The sequence below is a fragment of the Oncorhynchus kisutch genome, linkage group LG14, assembly GCF_002021735.2.
Source record: "Oncorhynchus kisutch isolate 150728-3 linkage group LG14, Okis_V2, whole genome shotgun sequence".
In the NCBI taxonomy this organism is placed as follows: Eukaryota; Metazoa; Chordata; class Actinopteri; order Salmoniformes; family Salmonidae; genus Oncorhynchus; species Oncorhynchus kisutch.
Window position 1 is genome coordinate 57,758,147 of NC_034187.2, and position 16,818 is coordinate 57,774,964.

The window sequence follows — 16,818 nt, forward strand, 5'->3', positions numbered from 1 at the left end:
AAATATAGGACTATGGTCATCTGTTTCCAATTTTATTGAGGTTGATACAATCACAGGCAACAGCACCAGGCAAAGGGGTAATGGAGGAAAAAAGTTATGGTGGAGTAACAGGATTCAGAACCATAGTCACCAGTCCAATTTAATAACCCCAACAATTATTTTGGAGAGAGAAAGCATTCTCATTCATTGAAATGCAGTAATGTGTTACGATCCAATCCATATAATTTAAAAAGGATCTTCAGAAGTGGACATTGCAGGCTCTAAATCATTTACAATGTCTCTTTTTTTTAGTAGTTCATTCAAATGACTTATAGGTAACTTGATTTGGTCACCATCCATTGGCAACTGTTCTTCAACTAAAGTCACACAAAGGAGTTTTACCATACAGAGAAATACCTACAGTGACTAGCTGAGGTAAACTTTGGTCCCAGGAGAACATATTCAGTCATCTTACTTACTGCCATAAATACTGCGCAAACACATACCGTACACACACACACACCGTACACACACTGACCAAAGCCAACTGGGGTGCCTTAATACCCAATCTTGTGCATTCATATGTAATGCATGCAACAACACTATCCCAGTCTGCTTATAGTGTCCATACAAAATGTCATATCTGAGTTAGTGGTTTATAGAACAGTGTTGTCACAGCTCAGATTGCCTATTCCTCCATTACCCTCTTCCTGATCCTTGTCTTCTCCTCTACTCAGCACCCTGTCCTCCTCCTGTCTGCTCGTCTCCCTTCTTCTTGTGTCCGGAGACAATGTCGTCAATGCGCAGCAACAAGATGGCCGTCTGGAGAAAGAGTTCAATGGAGGAATGCTGCACATCCAAACATGTACCTAATGAACACTTATGTAGCGACTCTTAACATTGTATTAAGCAGGCGGTCGCAAGTCTCACCTCTACTGCGGTCTTGTAAGTCTGAGCCTTGACGGCCAGCGGTTCCCAGATGCCCAGGACGGTCATGTCAGCCAGGGTGCCAGTCTCTCCGTTCACCCCCCACGATACACTGTCCTCCTGGGTGTGCTTGGCCTGTAGAGGTATGGAGCTCAGTGAAAAGGCCACTAAAATGTACAGTAGATCCTCCATCTCCCTTTTACCAACGCTCTCTCTTTTTTTTATTTTTTTTATTTTAACCTTTATTTAACCAGGCAAGTCAGTTAAGAACACATTCTTATTTTCAATGACGGCCTGGGAACAGTGGGTTAACTGCCTGTTCAGGGGCAGAACGACAGATTTGTACCTTGTCAGCTTGGGGGTTTGAACTCGCAACCTTCCGGTTACTAATCCAACGCTCTAACCACTAGGCTACACTTGTGTGAGTGTTCTCTCACACAACACACACCCACTCTCCCATCGGGTCTTACTCCAAGATGGTATGAGGTTCTACCTTTGAGTCGCTCTCTTACCCTGAGGGAGGTGAGCACACGGATGGTGGAGGCGCCACAGTTCTGGATGAGGGTGCGGGGGATGACTTCCAGGGCCTGGGCAAGGGCGCGATAGGGCCATTGCTCCACACCAGTGATGGCCTTGGATCGCTCCATCAGCCGCTGGGACACTGCCATCTCGGTGGCGCCGCCGCCAGGCAGCAGGCTGGGCTCCAGCAGAACGTTGCGGGTCACCTGCATGGCATCCTGCAGATTACGCTCCACCTCCTGGGAGAGCAGGGAAAATGGTGGAGAGAGAGAGATTTCAGAACAAAAGTAAAACCTCAGTCAGTCATCTTTACTCTGATAACGTACAATAAAAAAAGACATGTTCTTGGAGGGGAGTAGAGACTCATCTCATGAACATTATTTTTCCCCATTATCCATCTCTTTTAGTGATTGTTGTACAATAAAAAGCGCATATTATTTTAAATGTTTTATTTTCTCAGTTTCTCACCGCCAGGATTTCCTTGCTGGCTCCTCTCAGCAGGATGGTGCAGGCTTTGGGGTCTTTGCACTCTGTGACGAAAGTGAAGTACTCGTCTCCAATCTTCTTGATCTCAAACAGACCTGCCCCCAGGCCCAGGTCCTCCTCGCGCAGCTCATCCGTACGGCTGGCAATACGTGCGCCACACGCTCTGAGGGGTAACAGGGAAAGACGATGGTTGGTTTAGTTAGAGCAGTGGTCGTAAAGAGCATACACCCTAATACGCAATTAAAGTGACCGGCCATTTGCTAGCTATGTACTGTACATAGTAACAAAACGCAGTGAAGACAAGCAAAACAGAACAGAGATAAGCGTCTCCAATAACGATGAAGAGTCAAATAATATTTTTGCTTTCATAGTGTATTGGACTTACCTGGCGATCCTGTTGTTGTCTGTCTTTCTGACACGGCGAATAGCCGTGATGTTAGCCTTCATCAGGTAGTGCTGAGCCAAGTCTGAAGATAGAGGCAAAATATAGTCACGGTAAAAATGTTAGTTGCATCAGACATGTGCCTTACCAAGAGCATTGCATTTTGAAGCAGTGTGTGTAGTACCTGAGATGCCCTTCTCTGTGAAGATGAGGTCAGGCTTGAGGCGGATGATGTCTTCACAGATCTGCTGGATGTACTCCTCCTCCATCTGCAGGATGCGGGCAAAGTCCTCCTCACGAGTGATCTCAATATCAGTCTGTAGAACAATACACATGGTTGAATTTTTTTTTTATACACACACACAGAACAAAACGCAACATGCAACAATTTCAAAGTTACAGTTCACTTAAGTAAATCAGTCAATTGAAATAAATTAGGTTCTAATCTATGGATTTCACAAGACTGGGAATACAGATACGCATCTATTTGTCACATACACCTAAAAAAAAAGTGCGGCTCAGAAAACCAGTCAGAAGCTGGTTTGACCAGCCTTATGCAGTGCAACTTCTCCTTCACAGTGTTAATCAGGCTGTTGATAATGGCTGTGTGAAGTTGCTGGAACACGCTGTCGTACACGTAGATCCAGAGCATCCCAAACTTGCTCAACGGGTGACATGTCTAGTGAGTATGCAAGCCATGGAAGAACTGGGACATTTTCAGCTTCCAGGAATTGTGTACAGATCCTTGCAAACTGGGGCCGTGCATTATGCTGAAACAGTCTTTCCTGAGCGCACACTGATTCTGTAACAAGCAAATTGGTTGTCTCTTCTCTCTTCAGTAGCGTGCTGCATTCTGCTATGTGAATGATTGGCGGAGCCTTGGATACAGCCAGTATTGCTCCAAACGCGCATCACTCGTTCACTTACGGTCAGTAGTCATCCAGCCCCCCCCTCCCAAATTCTTCTCATCGGATCTACACAATTCACATAGGTCACCTATTTTAGATTCAAAATGGCAAATTTCGCCGAAAGGTGGCTAGTTTGCAGTTTGTGCAAACTAGCGCCATTGTGCATAAATTCATTTTGTCCCCCTACACCAAACTGGATCACGACACGCAGTTTAAAATATCAAAACAAACTCTGAACCAATTTCATTAATTTGGGGACAAGTCAAAAAGCATTAAACATGTATGGCAATTTAGCTAGTTAGCTGAGAGTTCCTCTGTGGAGATGGTTGTCCTTCTGGAAGGTTCTCCCATCTCTGCAGCACACCACCATTCAGGTCTTTATGGTAGAGTGGCCAGATGGAAGCCACTCTTCAGTAAAAGGCAAATGACAGCCCGCTAGGAGTTTCCCAAAAATTCTCTGGTCTGATGAAACGAAGATGGAAATCTTTGGCCTGAATGCCAAGCATCACGTCTGAAGGAAACCTGGCACCATCCCTACATTGAAGCATGGTGGTGGCAGGTTGTGGCAGCATGGGGATGTTTTTCAGAGGCAGGGCCTGGGAGACTAGTCAGGATCGAAGAAAAGATGAACGGAGCAAAGTACAGAGAAATCCTTGACTAAATCTGAGTGGCTTGGGGACAAGTCTCTGATCGTCCTTGTGTGGCCCAGCTAGAGCCCGGACTTGAACCCAATCTAACATCTCTGGAGACCTGAAAATAGCTGTGCAGCGACGCTCCCTATTCAACCTGACAGAGCTTGAGAGGATCTGCTGAGAAGAATAGGAGAAACTCCCCAAATACAGGTGCGCTAAAGCTTGTAGCGTCATTCCCAAGAAGACTGGAGGCTGTAACCGCTGCAAAGGTGCTTCAACAAAGTACTGAGTAAAAGGTCTGAATACTTATGTAAATATCATATCAGTTTTCATTTGCAAAAATTTCTACAAAACTGTTTTTGCTTTGTCATTATGGGGTATTGTGTAGATCGATGAGGGGGGAAAAATGTAATCAGTTTTAGAATAAGGCTGTAACGTAACAAAATGTGGAAAAAGTCAAGGGGTCTGAATACTTTCCAAATGCACGGGAAAAAAGAGAAAAAAAACTAACAGGAAACATTTGTTCGTTTTTTGGACAAGTATTTAACCCCATATCTTTGGCATTAAACAGTCTCCATATAGACTTCCATTCCTTTCCCATACCTGGCTTTCTCCCTTCTTGTACTCCAGGGAGCAGTCCAACAGGATAATGCGGGGATCCTTGATCATTCTGCGCATGCGCGGGTGAGTCACGTCCTTGTTAACCATCACACCTCTCAGCACGCACGAGTCCTCGATGATCCCACCGGGAACCTGAACAAACAGATAATAAAGCAGGTGTTGAAGCTGATGCTGATCTGATGCAGAAACTTGGACTGTATGACATTAACAAGAAGTTAAGCTTTATTTTGATGTATTACATTATTATTATGTATTATTTTGATGTATGATTTTATGAAAGTTAAATATTTATAATTCTGTAGTTTGAATTTCGCGTTCTGCAATTTCACCGGACGTTGGCCAGGTGGGACGCTACCGTCCCACCTGCCCGTAAGAAGTTAACAGACACTTTGACCCTTACCTTTTCTACTTTGGCGTACTTCTTGATGTCGATCTCCTTGCGTCCGTTCTCCTCCATCTCCACGGTTTTGACGGCGTCCAGTGAGATGCTGCAGGCCATGTCAGACCAGCGGCTCAGGGCCTTGGTGTTGATGGCAGAGTGGATGATCTTCAGCATCATCTTCCTGTCGCTAACGTCCACTGGGGTGCTGGGGGGAGGAGGGGATGGAGGAGAGTGTGTTGTTAAACAACTGATGAGTATGAAAGCAGTTGTCATCGAAAACATGCAGTTACCAGAAAAAGTACTTGGACCAATATTCTAGACTTCTGTAAATCAAGTACCAATGCCAATCCCAGATTTTCATAACAAGTGAAATTATGCACAGATGTCAAGTTAGAATTCAGCTCTTAAAGAGCCACTGAACACGCTGATTGTTTTTCTGTTGCTCATTAGATAAACAAGTTTTCAGTCTGGGAGACATTTGGTTAATGATGTTTGTCCCCCATGATACACTTTAGACGAAGAAGCCCATTTCACTTCCTCAAAATCCCCAGGATGAATTTACAACAACACAATTTATTACAGATTTATTGAGTTTTTCCTGAAGAGGTTATAGTTTCGCAATTTTACATCTAGATAAGGTGTTTGGTGCAGTATTTCTCAAATAAAAAAAATGTGCAATGTGTTGTCTTGTGTAAATGAAGTCGGGCTGCTGGGCAGGTCTGTCTCACTGTCTATGCTACTGGATACAGAGCAATCACTGCAGCTGTTCACCCCATGTTAGTGGGCAAATGGACATCATCAAATCCAAACCCAACCTTCATTTACCTGTTGTGACGCACCACGCACACACGGCTGTTCCAAACTCTATTTTAAACGACAAACTTTGACTAAAGTTATCCTATTTACACTTCGTAGTCAATTTTGACACTAGAATAACCGTTTGACTCATATCGATGCCACGTAGGCCGTTTTCAAAGGGATTTGTTGCTTTTTAAAGGCAGTAGCTCTATAACAATTAAAAGGTTGCGTGTGTGGTTGGGTGGTAGAAGCTGGAAGAGTACCTGATTTCTTTGAGAAGGTTGAGCATATCATCCAGAGCTTGTCTGTAGGCGCTGATGACAACTGTTGGGTGCATTTGCTGCTCCAGGAACTGCTCTGACACAGACAGCATCTCACCCGCTAGAGATGCATAAAATGTATGATGTTTCCCATGTTGAGACACAGCAGTAATAAGAGTAAAACATAAGGAATAGGCTGGATTGGACTACTACAATGAGAATAGACCTGATGGTGCAGTGTATTCACAGTATTGGAATGTGGTGACTCACCCAGGATGATGACAGAGGTGGTGCCGTCTCCCACCTCCTCGTCCTGAGTGCGACTTATCTCAATCATGGACTTGGCAGCCGGGTGCTGGACCTGGATCTGAGTATGTGGAAGCAGAGATGGAAGGAGTGACATAGGCTTTGCACCGGGGCACTGAACATTGATATTTTCTGCATGGAAGTAGATGTATGGGAATCATAGAAAGTGTGCCCTTCTCACCTCTCTCAGGATAGCGTTACCATCGTTGGTCATCACGATCCCACCCATGGGGTCCAACAGCATCTACCAAGACAAAGTATCTTATGGTTCCGGATTCAAGTGCTACCATAAAAGTAAATTCCAGACAAAAGTGACATAATAGAAGACCTATAGCTCACCTTCATCATGGCCCTTGGTCCCAGGCATGTTCTGATGACGTCTGCGATCGTCTATAACACACGAAAAAAAAGTTCTATACAGCGACAACGGGCAATGATGGTGATCCTACATTCCTCATAGAGCTACAGTAGTAGCTATGACAATAACAGTATCACAATATTTATTACATAAGGAAATATTTCAACAAAGCAGACCTAACTCCTTGGTCCTTTAAAAACTTGCTGTATGTAAAATATTGTGTGCTATAACTTGGAAAATAAATCAAGGTGACTCGATGTCAACATAATGATAATTGTTTCCAACATTAGGGCCACTTTGTGTTTTGTTTCCTTGTTACGATACTAAAGAGTATCGTGATATTGGCATTGTCTCTGCCCTAGTACTGGGCCCCATAGACATAGATTAAACATACAATTATGTTGAAATAACATAGCTAGAAACCAAGTTCATTCTTAAAAAGTTTAAGCCATTGGGGGGTTTCTAAGATGACATGTGCAATTGTTTTAAGATGGTCATACAATGGAACATTTAGTTATTTGATTTGGAACTTTAAGACCCATTTAGGTATCAAAAAATGATTTGATAAAATATTGAATTTGGCCTTTACTACTATAGGCCAGAGAAACACATTGAATAACATTCATAAATGGCAACAACAAAAAAAGACAGTCAAAAAATAAATAAGAAACAAGGCATTGAAGTATTTATCCTATATCTAGGAGATATAAGAAAGCTCAGGAAATAAATAAAATATATATATACAGTACCAGTCAAAAGTTGGGACACACCTACTCATTCAAGGGGTTCTCTTTATTTGTACTATTATCTACATTGTAGAATAATAGTGAAGACATCAAATCTAAGAAACAACACATATGGAATCATGTAGTAACCAAAAAAAGTGTTAAATCAAAATATATTTTATATTTCAGATTCTTCAAAGTAGCCACCCTTTGCCATGATTGCAGCTTTGCACACTAGTGGCACTCTCAACCAGCTTCTTGCCTGCAATGCTTTTCCAACAGTCTTGAAGGAGTTCCCACATATGCTGAGCACTTGTTGTTGCTTTTGCTTCACTCTGCGGTCCAACTCATCCCAAACCATCTCAATTGGGTTGAGGGATTGTGGAGGCCAGATCATCTGATGCAGCACTCCATCACTCTCCTTCTTGATCAAATAGCCCTTACACAGCCTGGAGGTGTGTTGGGTCATTGTCCTGTTGAAAAACAAATGATAGTCCCACTAAGCGAAAACCAGATGGGATGAAGTATCACTGCAGAATGCTGTGGTAGCCATGCTGGTTAATATCTTTGGGCTAGGGGGCAGTATTTTGACGTCCGGATGAAAAGCGTGCCCAAAGTAAACTGCCTGTTACTCATACCCAGAACCTAGGATATGCATATAATTGGTAGATTTGGATAGAAAACACTCTAAAGTTTCAAAAACTGTTAAAATAATGTCTGTGAGTATAACAGAACTGATATGGCAGTCGAAACCCTGAGGACAAACCATGAACAAATGTTCAGCCTACCACTGTTTCCAATGCCTGTCATGTTTATTATGAGGCGAAATCCTCCCAGCCTGAAGTTCCTAGGGCTTCCACTAGATGTCAACAGTCTTTAGAGAGAGTTTCAGGCTAGTTTTTGGAAAAATTAGCTAGAATTTTTAGTTTTTCTAAGTGGCTCCCATTTTGGCTGTAGGGTTTCCATGAACGTGGATGAGAGCGTGTTCTTTGTTGTTTATCTCTGGTAAAGACAATAACTATTCTCCGTCTTACATTTTATCGTTTATTTACATATTAGGGTACCTGAGGTTTGATTATAAACGTTGTTTTACTTGTTTGGAGAAGTTTATTGGTAACTTTTGGGATTAATTTTGTATGCATTTGAAGGCGGGAAACCGGTGGATTATTGACTGAAGCGCGCCAGCTAAACTGAGTTTTTGGAGATATAAAGGAGGACATTATTGCACAAAAAGGAACATTTGTGATGTAGCTGGGACCTTGTGGAGTGCCAACAGAAGAAGATCTTCAAAGGTAAGGTATTTATTATATCGCTATTCCTGAATTTCATGGCACACCTGCCTGGTTGAAATACGTTTTTCATGCTTTTGTATGCGGGGCGCTGTCCTCAGATAATTGCATGGTGTGCTTTCGCCGTAAAGCCCCTTTGAAATCTGACACAGCGGCTGGATTAACAAGAAGTTCAGCTTTATTTTGATAGATGACACTTGTATTTTCATGAATGTTAAATATTTATATTTCTGTAATTTGAATTTTGCGCTCTGCAATTTCACCGGATGTTGGCCAGGTGGGACGCTACCGTCCCACCTGCCCGTAAGAAGTGTGCCTTGAATTCTATATAAATCACTGACAGTGTCATCAACAAGCACCCCCACACCATCACACCTCCATGCTTTACGGTGGGCACACATGCAGAGATCATCCGTTCACCTACTCTGCATCTCACAGAGACGGCAGTTGGGACCAAAATTCTCAAATTTGGACTCATCAGACCAAAGGACAGATTTACACCGGTCTAATGTCCATTGCTCGTGTTTCTTGGCCCAAGCAAGTCTCTTCTTCTTGTTGGTGTCCTTTAGTAGTGGTTTCTTTGCAGAAATTCAACCATGAAGGCTTGATTCACACAGCCTCCTCTGAACAGTTCATGTTGAGATGTGTCTGTTACTTGAACTCTGAAGCATTTATTTAGGCTGCAATCTGAGTTGCAGTTAATTGACCATTTCTGGGGCTGGTAACTCTAATGAACTTATCCTCTGCAGCAGAGGTAACTCTGGGTCTTCCTTTCCTGTGGTGGTCCTCACAACAGCCAGTTTCATCATAGTGCTGGATGGTTTTTGTGACTGCACTTGAAGAAACGTTCAAAGTTCGGGGCAGCAGTGTAGCCTAGTGGTTAGAGCATTGGACTAGTAACCGAAAGGTTGAAAGTTCAAATCCCCGAGCTGACAAGGTACAAATCTGTCATTCTGCCCCCTGAACAGGCACTGTTTCTAGGCAGTCATTGAAAATAAGAATTTGTTCTTAACTGACTTGCCTAGTTAAATAAAGGTTAAAAAATATATATATAAAAACAAAGTTTGACATTTTCCAGATTGACTGACCTTCATGTCTTAAAGTAATGATTGACTGTCATTTCTCTTTGTTTATTTGAGCTGTTCTAGCCATAACATGAAATTGGTATTTTACCAAATGGGACTATCTTCTGCATTACCACCCCTACCTTGTCACAACACAACTGACTGGCTCAAACGCATTAAGAAGGAAATACATTTCACAAATGAACTTTTAACAAGGCACATCTGTTAATTGAAATGCATTCCAGGTGACTACCTCATGAAGCTTCCAAAGGTGGGGGAGTGGCAATCTTCACCAAGGATCCCCTTCAGTGCTCGGTTGTCTCCACCAAGTCTGTCCCCAAACAATATGATTTGCTGATATTAAGCATTAAACTTTCAAATAGCTCTTTGTTGACTGTTGTTGGGTGCTATCATCCTCCATCAGCACCAGCCTGTACTAGAGGTCGGGGCCGATTTCAAGTTTTCATACCATTTTTTTTTTTACACCTTTATTTAACCTTGTCAGCTCAGGGGATCCAATCTTGCAACCTTACAGTTAACTAGTCCAATACTCTAACACCTGATTACATTGCACTCCATGAAGAGCCTGCCTGTTAGCGAATGCAGTAAGCTAAGGTAAGTTGCTAGCTAGCATTAAACTTATCTTATAAAGAACAATCAATCAATGACTGTCATTGCTCCAATGTGTACTTAACCATAAACATCAATGCCTTTCTTAAAATCAATACACAAGTATATATTTTTAAACATGCATATTTAGCTAAAATAAATCCAGGTTAGCATGCAATATTAACCAGGTGAAATTGTGTCATTTCTCTTGCGTTCATTGCACGCAGAGTCAGGGTATATGCAACAGTTTGGGCCGCCTGGCTCTTTGCGAACTAATTTGACAGAATTTTACGTAATTATGACAACATTGAAGGTTGTGCAATGTAAAAGGAATATTTAGACTAATGGATGCCACCCGTTAGATAAAATACGGAACGGAATAAACATTTTGTTTTCGAGGTGATCGTTTCTGGATTAGTCAAAGGTATATGGTTTAGAGAGAAATAGTCGACGCGTTATAATTCCTGTAATAACTTGCGGCTGAACTTGAAAGGGGTTCCTTCGTTATTTTACCGTTCATGTCTTCCATAGAGAATGTCTTGATCTACTTCAAATAAGGTCTGTGTTTCGTGCAGGCTTAAACCGCCTCGGTGTTTTGATACCCGTGTAAATCTCACTAGGATAAGGTAACGTTTGTCAACATATTTTCATAAATCCTTCTACAAAAAAAAAGATCTTCGCTTATATTTAGCCAATATTGATCAGAGTTACCTTGTCCTATGGATATTTTTTATTTTTTTTATTTTACCTTTATTTAACCAGGTAGGCAAGTTGAGAACAAGTTCTCATTTACAATTGCGACCTGGATATCTACACAGTTATAAAATTGGCACGGTCGTGTAAGCCTACACGAAACACAGACCTTATTTTAAGTGAATCTAAAAATATCCTATGGAATAAATGAAGGAACCGCTTTTCAGATTTTGCTAGGTGTCATGGGAATTATGACTCGCACTTTGGTTGTCAATTCTTACCATGCCCATTATTAAAATAGGATTTCCTGCATATAGAAATTAAAGTTTTTGTTTTCAACATTCATCACAGGTAACTTAAACTCTATTTTTATTCAAACAGTTGAGAGTATTTGTCTCCTAAGCAGACTCTTCAGTATCATTGTCACTTCAGAGCTGTGTGTGTGTGTGTGTGTGTGTATTTATGTATTATATTAAGTTAAAATAAAAGTGTTCATTGTTCATTCAGTATTGTTGCAATTGTCATTATTACAAAAATGTGTGTGTGTGTGTATGATATATAAAAAAAAAAATCTAATAAATCTGCATTGGCTTTTTTTTGTCCTCCAATAAATCGGTATTGGTATCGGCGTTGAAAAATGATAATAGTTCGACCTCTAGCCTGTACCCTACCTGCCCTAAGCGCTCTTCTGGCCCCTTACACTAAGTCTGAATTTGTCCTGTTAGGTGACCTAAACTGGGACATGCTTAAACCACCTGACCAAGTCCTAAAGCAATGGGACTCCCTACATCTTTCTCAGATTATCACCAATCCCACAAGGTATGACTCCAAACACCCAGAAAAGGCTACTCTCCTCAATGTTATCTTCACAAATAATCGTGATATGTATCAGTCTGGTGTTTTCTGTAATGACCTTAGTGATCACTGTTTACCAGCCTGTGTTCATAATAGCTGCTCAGTGAAACGACCTGTCCTGATTTGTCATAGACACTTGCCAAAAAACTTCAATGAGCAAGCCTTCCTTCATGAACTGGCCTCTGTAAAATGGTATAGAATCAGCTTGATCCCCTCTGTCGAAGTCGCTTGGATCTTCTTTTTTGACATTTTCAGTGGTATTGTTAACAAACACGCCCCCATAAAGAAAATTAGAATGAAAAACAGGTTCAGCCCCTGGTTCGACCATGAAAGACCGTTACTCCACCTCAAGAATTGCATTTGGCGAAAGGCTCAGCACACGCATACTGAAGCTGACTGGCTATCGTTCAGGCAAATGAGAAATAAGTGCACGCAGGCTATCCGGAAGGCCAAAGTTAGTTACTTTAAGGAGGAGTTCTCTCTCGGTGGGTCCAACCCCAAAAAGTTCTGGAAAACGGTTAAAGATCTGGAGAATAAACCCTCCTCCTCACAGCTGCCCATGTCCCTTAATGTTGATGTGGTTGTTACTGACAAGAAGCACAGGTTGAGCTCTTTAAAAATCACCACTTCATTAAGTCAGGATTCCTATTTGACTCAGTCATGCCTCCTTGCCCATCCAACATTTCCTCATCTCCCACCCCTTCTAATGTGACTATCCCAGATGCTCCTCCCTCTTTTTCCCCTGCCCCGCTACAAAGTTTCTCCATGCAGGCAGTTACTGAGTCCGAGGTACTAAAGGATCTCCCTAAACTTGACTCCAAAAAACCTTCTGGGTCAGATGGTTTAGACCCTTCTTTAAGGTTGCTGCCCCTATCGTCGCCAAGCCTGTCTCTCCTTTCTGGGGAGGTTCCCATTGCTTGGAAGGCAGCCACAGTTGGTCCTTTATTTAAAGGGGAAGATCAAGCTGATCCTAACTGTTATAGGCCTATTTCTATTTTGCCCTGTTTATCAAAAGTGTTAGAAAGACTTGTCAATAATCAACTGACTGGCTTTCTTGATGTCTATAGTATTCTCTCGTGTATGCAATCTGGTTTCCGCTCAGGTTGCGGATGTGTCACTGCAACCTTAAAGGTCCTCAATGATGTCACCATTGCCCTTGATTCTAAGCAATATTGTGCTGCAATTTTTATTGACTTGGCCAACGCTTTTGATACGGTAGACCATTCCATTCTTGTGGGCCGGCTAAGGAGTATTGGTGTCTCTGAGGGGTCTTTGGCCTGGTTTGCTAACTACCTCTCTCAAAGAGTGCAGTGTATAAAGTCAGAAAATCTGCTGTCTCAGCCACTGCCTGTCACCAAGGGAGTACCCCAAGGCTCAATCCTAGGCCCCATGCGCTTCTTAATTTACATCAACAACATAGCTCAGGCAGTAGGAAGCTCTCTCATCCATTTATATGCAGATGATAGTCTTTTACTCAGCTGGCCCCTCCCCGGATATTGTGCTAAAAGCTTTCTTAGTGTCCAACCCTTAACCCTGTTCTGAACACCTCCAAAACAAAGGTCATGTGGTTTGGTAAGAATAATGGCCCTCTTCCCACAGGTGTTATTACTGCCTCTGAGGGTTTAGAGCTTGAAGTAGTCACCTCATACAAGTACTTGGGAGTATGGCTAGACGGTGCACTGTTCTTCTCTCAGCACATTACAAAGCTGCAGCCTAAAATGAAATCTAGACTTGGTTTCCCCTATCGTAACCGCTGATTCAGATGACTATTCTACCCATGCTAGGTTACGGAGACATAATTTATAGATCGACAGGTAAGGGTGATCTCGAGCGGCTAGACGTTCTTTACCATTTGGCCATCAGATTTACCACCAATGCTCCTTATAGAGCAGAGCACATCACGTCACTCTGAGTCATCACTGCAAACGGGTCATCTCTGTATACCTGTCGCAAAGCACACACATCCCTGGGTTGCTCCTATTTTCAATTCGCTGCAGCTAGCGACTAGAACGAGTTGCAACAAACACTCAAACTGGACAGTTTTATCTCAATCTCTTCATTCAAAGACTCAATCAATGACACTCTTACTGACAGTTATGGCTGCTTTGTGCTTCATGCTGTTGACTGTGCCCAATAATGTCTGTACCATGTTTTGTGCTGCTACCATGTTTTGTTGCTACCATGCTATGTTGTCATCTTAGGTCTCTCTTTATGTAGTGTTGTCTCTCTTGTTCTGATGTTTGTTTTGTCCTATATTTATATTGTATTTATTGATTTTTAATCCCAGGCCCCCGTCCCCGCAGGAGGCCTTTTGCCATTTGGTAGGCCATCATTGTAAATAAGAATTTGTTCTTAACTGACTTGCCTAGTTAAATACAGTTTAAATTTAAAAAATGCTGGTTGAGAGAATGCCAAGAGTGTGCAAAGCTGTCAAGGCAAAGGGTGGCTAATTGGAAGAAACTCAAATATAAAATTGTGTTGTTTAACACTTTTTTGATTACTACATGATTTCATGTGTGTTATTTCCTTGTTTTGATTTCTTCACTATTATTCTACAATATAGAAAAATAGTACAAATTAAGAAAAACCCTGGAATGAGTAGTTGTGTTTACTTCAACTTTTGACTGGTACTGTAAATATTCCAAACACACGCTGGGACTGTTGGGGATGCGATAGATCCCAAGCTAATACAACCACTCCCATAAAAAAAATATTTTAAAGCAATGAGGCTGGTGCAACAGATCAGAACATTTAGCTTAACATTCTAACTATCAGGCTATTTCTTCACATTATAGGCGCAGCAATACGCACACGGCAGTAGGCTATAAGTGCGAATGTTCCAAAATGCAATCAATTAGTGGGAAAAAGTGACCGGAAATGCAATTATGCATGTAACGCTTTATTATAAAAGGTGCATTTTTATGGTGAACATCATCTTCCCAAATGTGAAACTCTCACCGCCCATGTATTTATGCCAGTTAGGCTCTACACTGGATTAATGTGCTTCATTTTAAGAAGTTATTTGGACACTTAAGTTGTGATACATACTGTACCTTATCGTAATATTAAATATCACTTGTGAATGATGCCCAGCGTGTGCAGTATGGCCTATATGTTTTCACAAGGTACAGTACATCATTAACAAGTGATAGTCTGATGGGTGACAATATTAGCCTATCCTTAATTTAATGTGTTTTTTTTACATATACAAAAAAAAATTGTGAAATTAGTTTTGATATAATGGACCATTATCGTGCACCTGTCTCAGAACAGGGGCATGTTAAATTAAAATAAATAAAAAGTATTCTATGCACTTAAATAGTGAATGGAGGATGCTTTTCCAGTGGTTCATTTTCATGACAGCAGGTAGGCTATACACCTGTTGTAAAGCAAAGCAATGTACTTATTATTAGGAAAGTTGATAAATAAATATAGTAGACCTAGCGTATAGAAAGCTGATTGGATGCGCTTTCTAATAGAGAACGTTATAACTATTTTCTCACATAATTGCATAGCCTATTTGAAATTTTACGCAACATGAGCTCTCATGAAGTGTGATTTGATTTTCTAAAACATTTGCATTGATGTCAGAGTGATTAGAGGGAGTACCAGGCAGTTAGCAAGTTTGGTAGGCTACTAATGACCATCAGCAGCATCAGAGCTTGGAGAAGCCTGACTAAATGGTCATGTGGAATTTGACTGCGGTCATGACTCGTGACCGCCAGTGTGGCGGTAATAGTCACCATTACAGCCCTAAGTGGAAGACACCAAAGAATGATAACTCACCTTGGCTGCACTGATATTTCCTGTCTGAACCTTCCGTCCAGACTCCCTCTTCATATTCTGGCCTGTAGTGGAACATGGAAACCAAGTTAAAAGTCTGTATGTTGTGTAAAATTGTACTGCAAAAACACAGCAGACCAAAACATAATTTCCGCAATTAGTCTAGTTAACTGTGGGATCCAACCAGTCTACGTCTGTTCTGCACCTTTTGATTTCTATGTACAAATTAAGATCCCACATCTGTAGATAACTAGCTACCTGCCTACAGTACGCCATACAGTAGCTAGCTAGGCGTATCATGTGTGGATTAGGGATGTGTCATATTTTGGAAGGCTGATCTTTTATACTGTACAGTTAACGTTACATACATACATAAACTACATCAACCAAGCCAGCTTCATTCATCTGACATGTTAGCTACGGACATGCCTGGAAGCTTCAACGACTAGGTTAAAATGCCATTGATTTGAGTCTCTTTCTTTGCGCTTCACTAATATGTTGCCGAACAGATGGGCTCCCCTCCCATATTTTTTACCCTCATTTGGTCAAACGCTAACTAGCTAAGGTTCCTGTATGTTGTAACTAGTTAGCTATTGTAATATGTAACGTTACTGCAAAATGTATTCTTGAGAATCTACATTTGAGTTGAGTACTTAGTTATCTAACTAGTTAACGGTTGTGTAAATTGCACTATAGCCAGCCAGAGGTTTGTTGTAACATTATCTTAAGTTACAGCCAATAAAGTCATACAAAGAGCCAGTTCGCTAACGGTAGCAAGTTAACACTAGTGTCAGCTGTCGACAAGGAAGCAGAAGCACATGCTTTGTTGCTGGCTAGAAACAGACGATAACTATGTAGCCTGTATTGGCCCCTTGTCGGGATATTACAAAACGACAGAAACATCAAAATGAGTAACATTTCCAAATAAATCTACGTTAAGATGTAACCTTTCTCGTTGCTTATGGGTTTTCTATTTACTTACTCAGCACGAGAACCTGTTGGCCCATCATTTTTGACAGCGTGTAGGACAACCGTCTGGAACCTTCTGGGCTGCCGGAGAGTAAAACTCTCGACATCGGGGGGCTGATTACTCCCAGTATCTTAACCAATAAACTTCGAGGAAAAAATGATGTACAGTGGATTCCACCAATTAGGGAGACGGGATAAACGTAAAAGGATTAAATGGGAGGTGAGTGTGTACAGGGCATCATTGTGAGACACACCCTGTACATTCATTGACCT

The 16,818-nt window shown here is 41.6% G+C and overlaps 1 protein-coding gene across 1 annotated transcript; it reads right to left on the minus strand.

The window, feature by feature from the left end:
- Positions 1-11: 11 nt before the first annotated feature.
- Positions 12-16,668, minus strand: LOC109875811 (T-complex protein 1 subunit gamma). Its single transcript, XM_020468224.2, has 14 exons — positions 16,559-16,668; positions 15,580-15,641; positions 6,540-6,590; positions 6,382-6,444; positions 6,165-6,261; positions 5,898-6,015; positions 4,855-5,041; positions 4,437-4,586; positions 2,478-2,610; positions 2,297-2,378; positions 1,894-2,074; positions 1,419-1,664; positions 910-1,041; positions 12-801 (listed from the first exon to the last, which is right to left on the minus strand). The coding sequence occupies exons 1-14, from the start codon at positions 16,650-16,652 to the stop codon at positions 709-711; spliced, it is 1,689 nt and encodes a 562-aa protein (XP_020323813.1). The 5' UTR covers positions 16,653-16,668; the 3' UTR covers positions 12-708.
- Between the last annotated feature and the right edge of the window lie 150 nt (positions 16,669-16,818).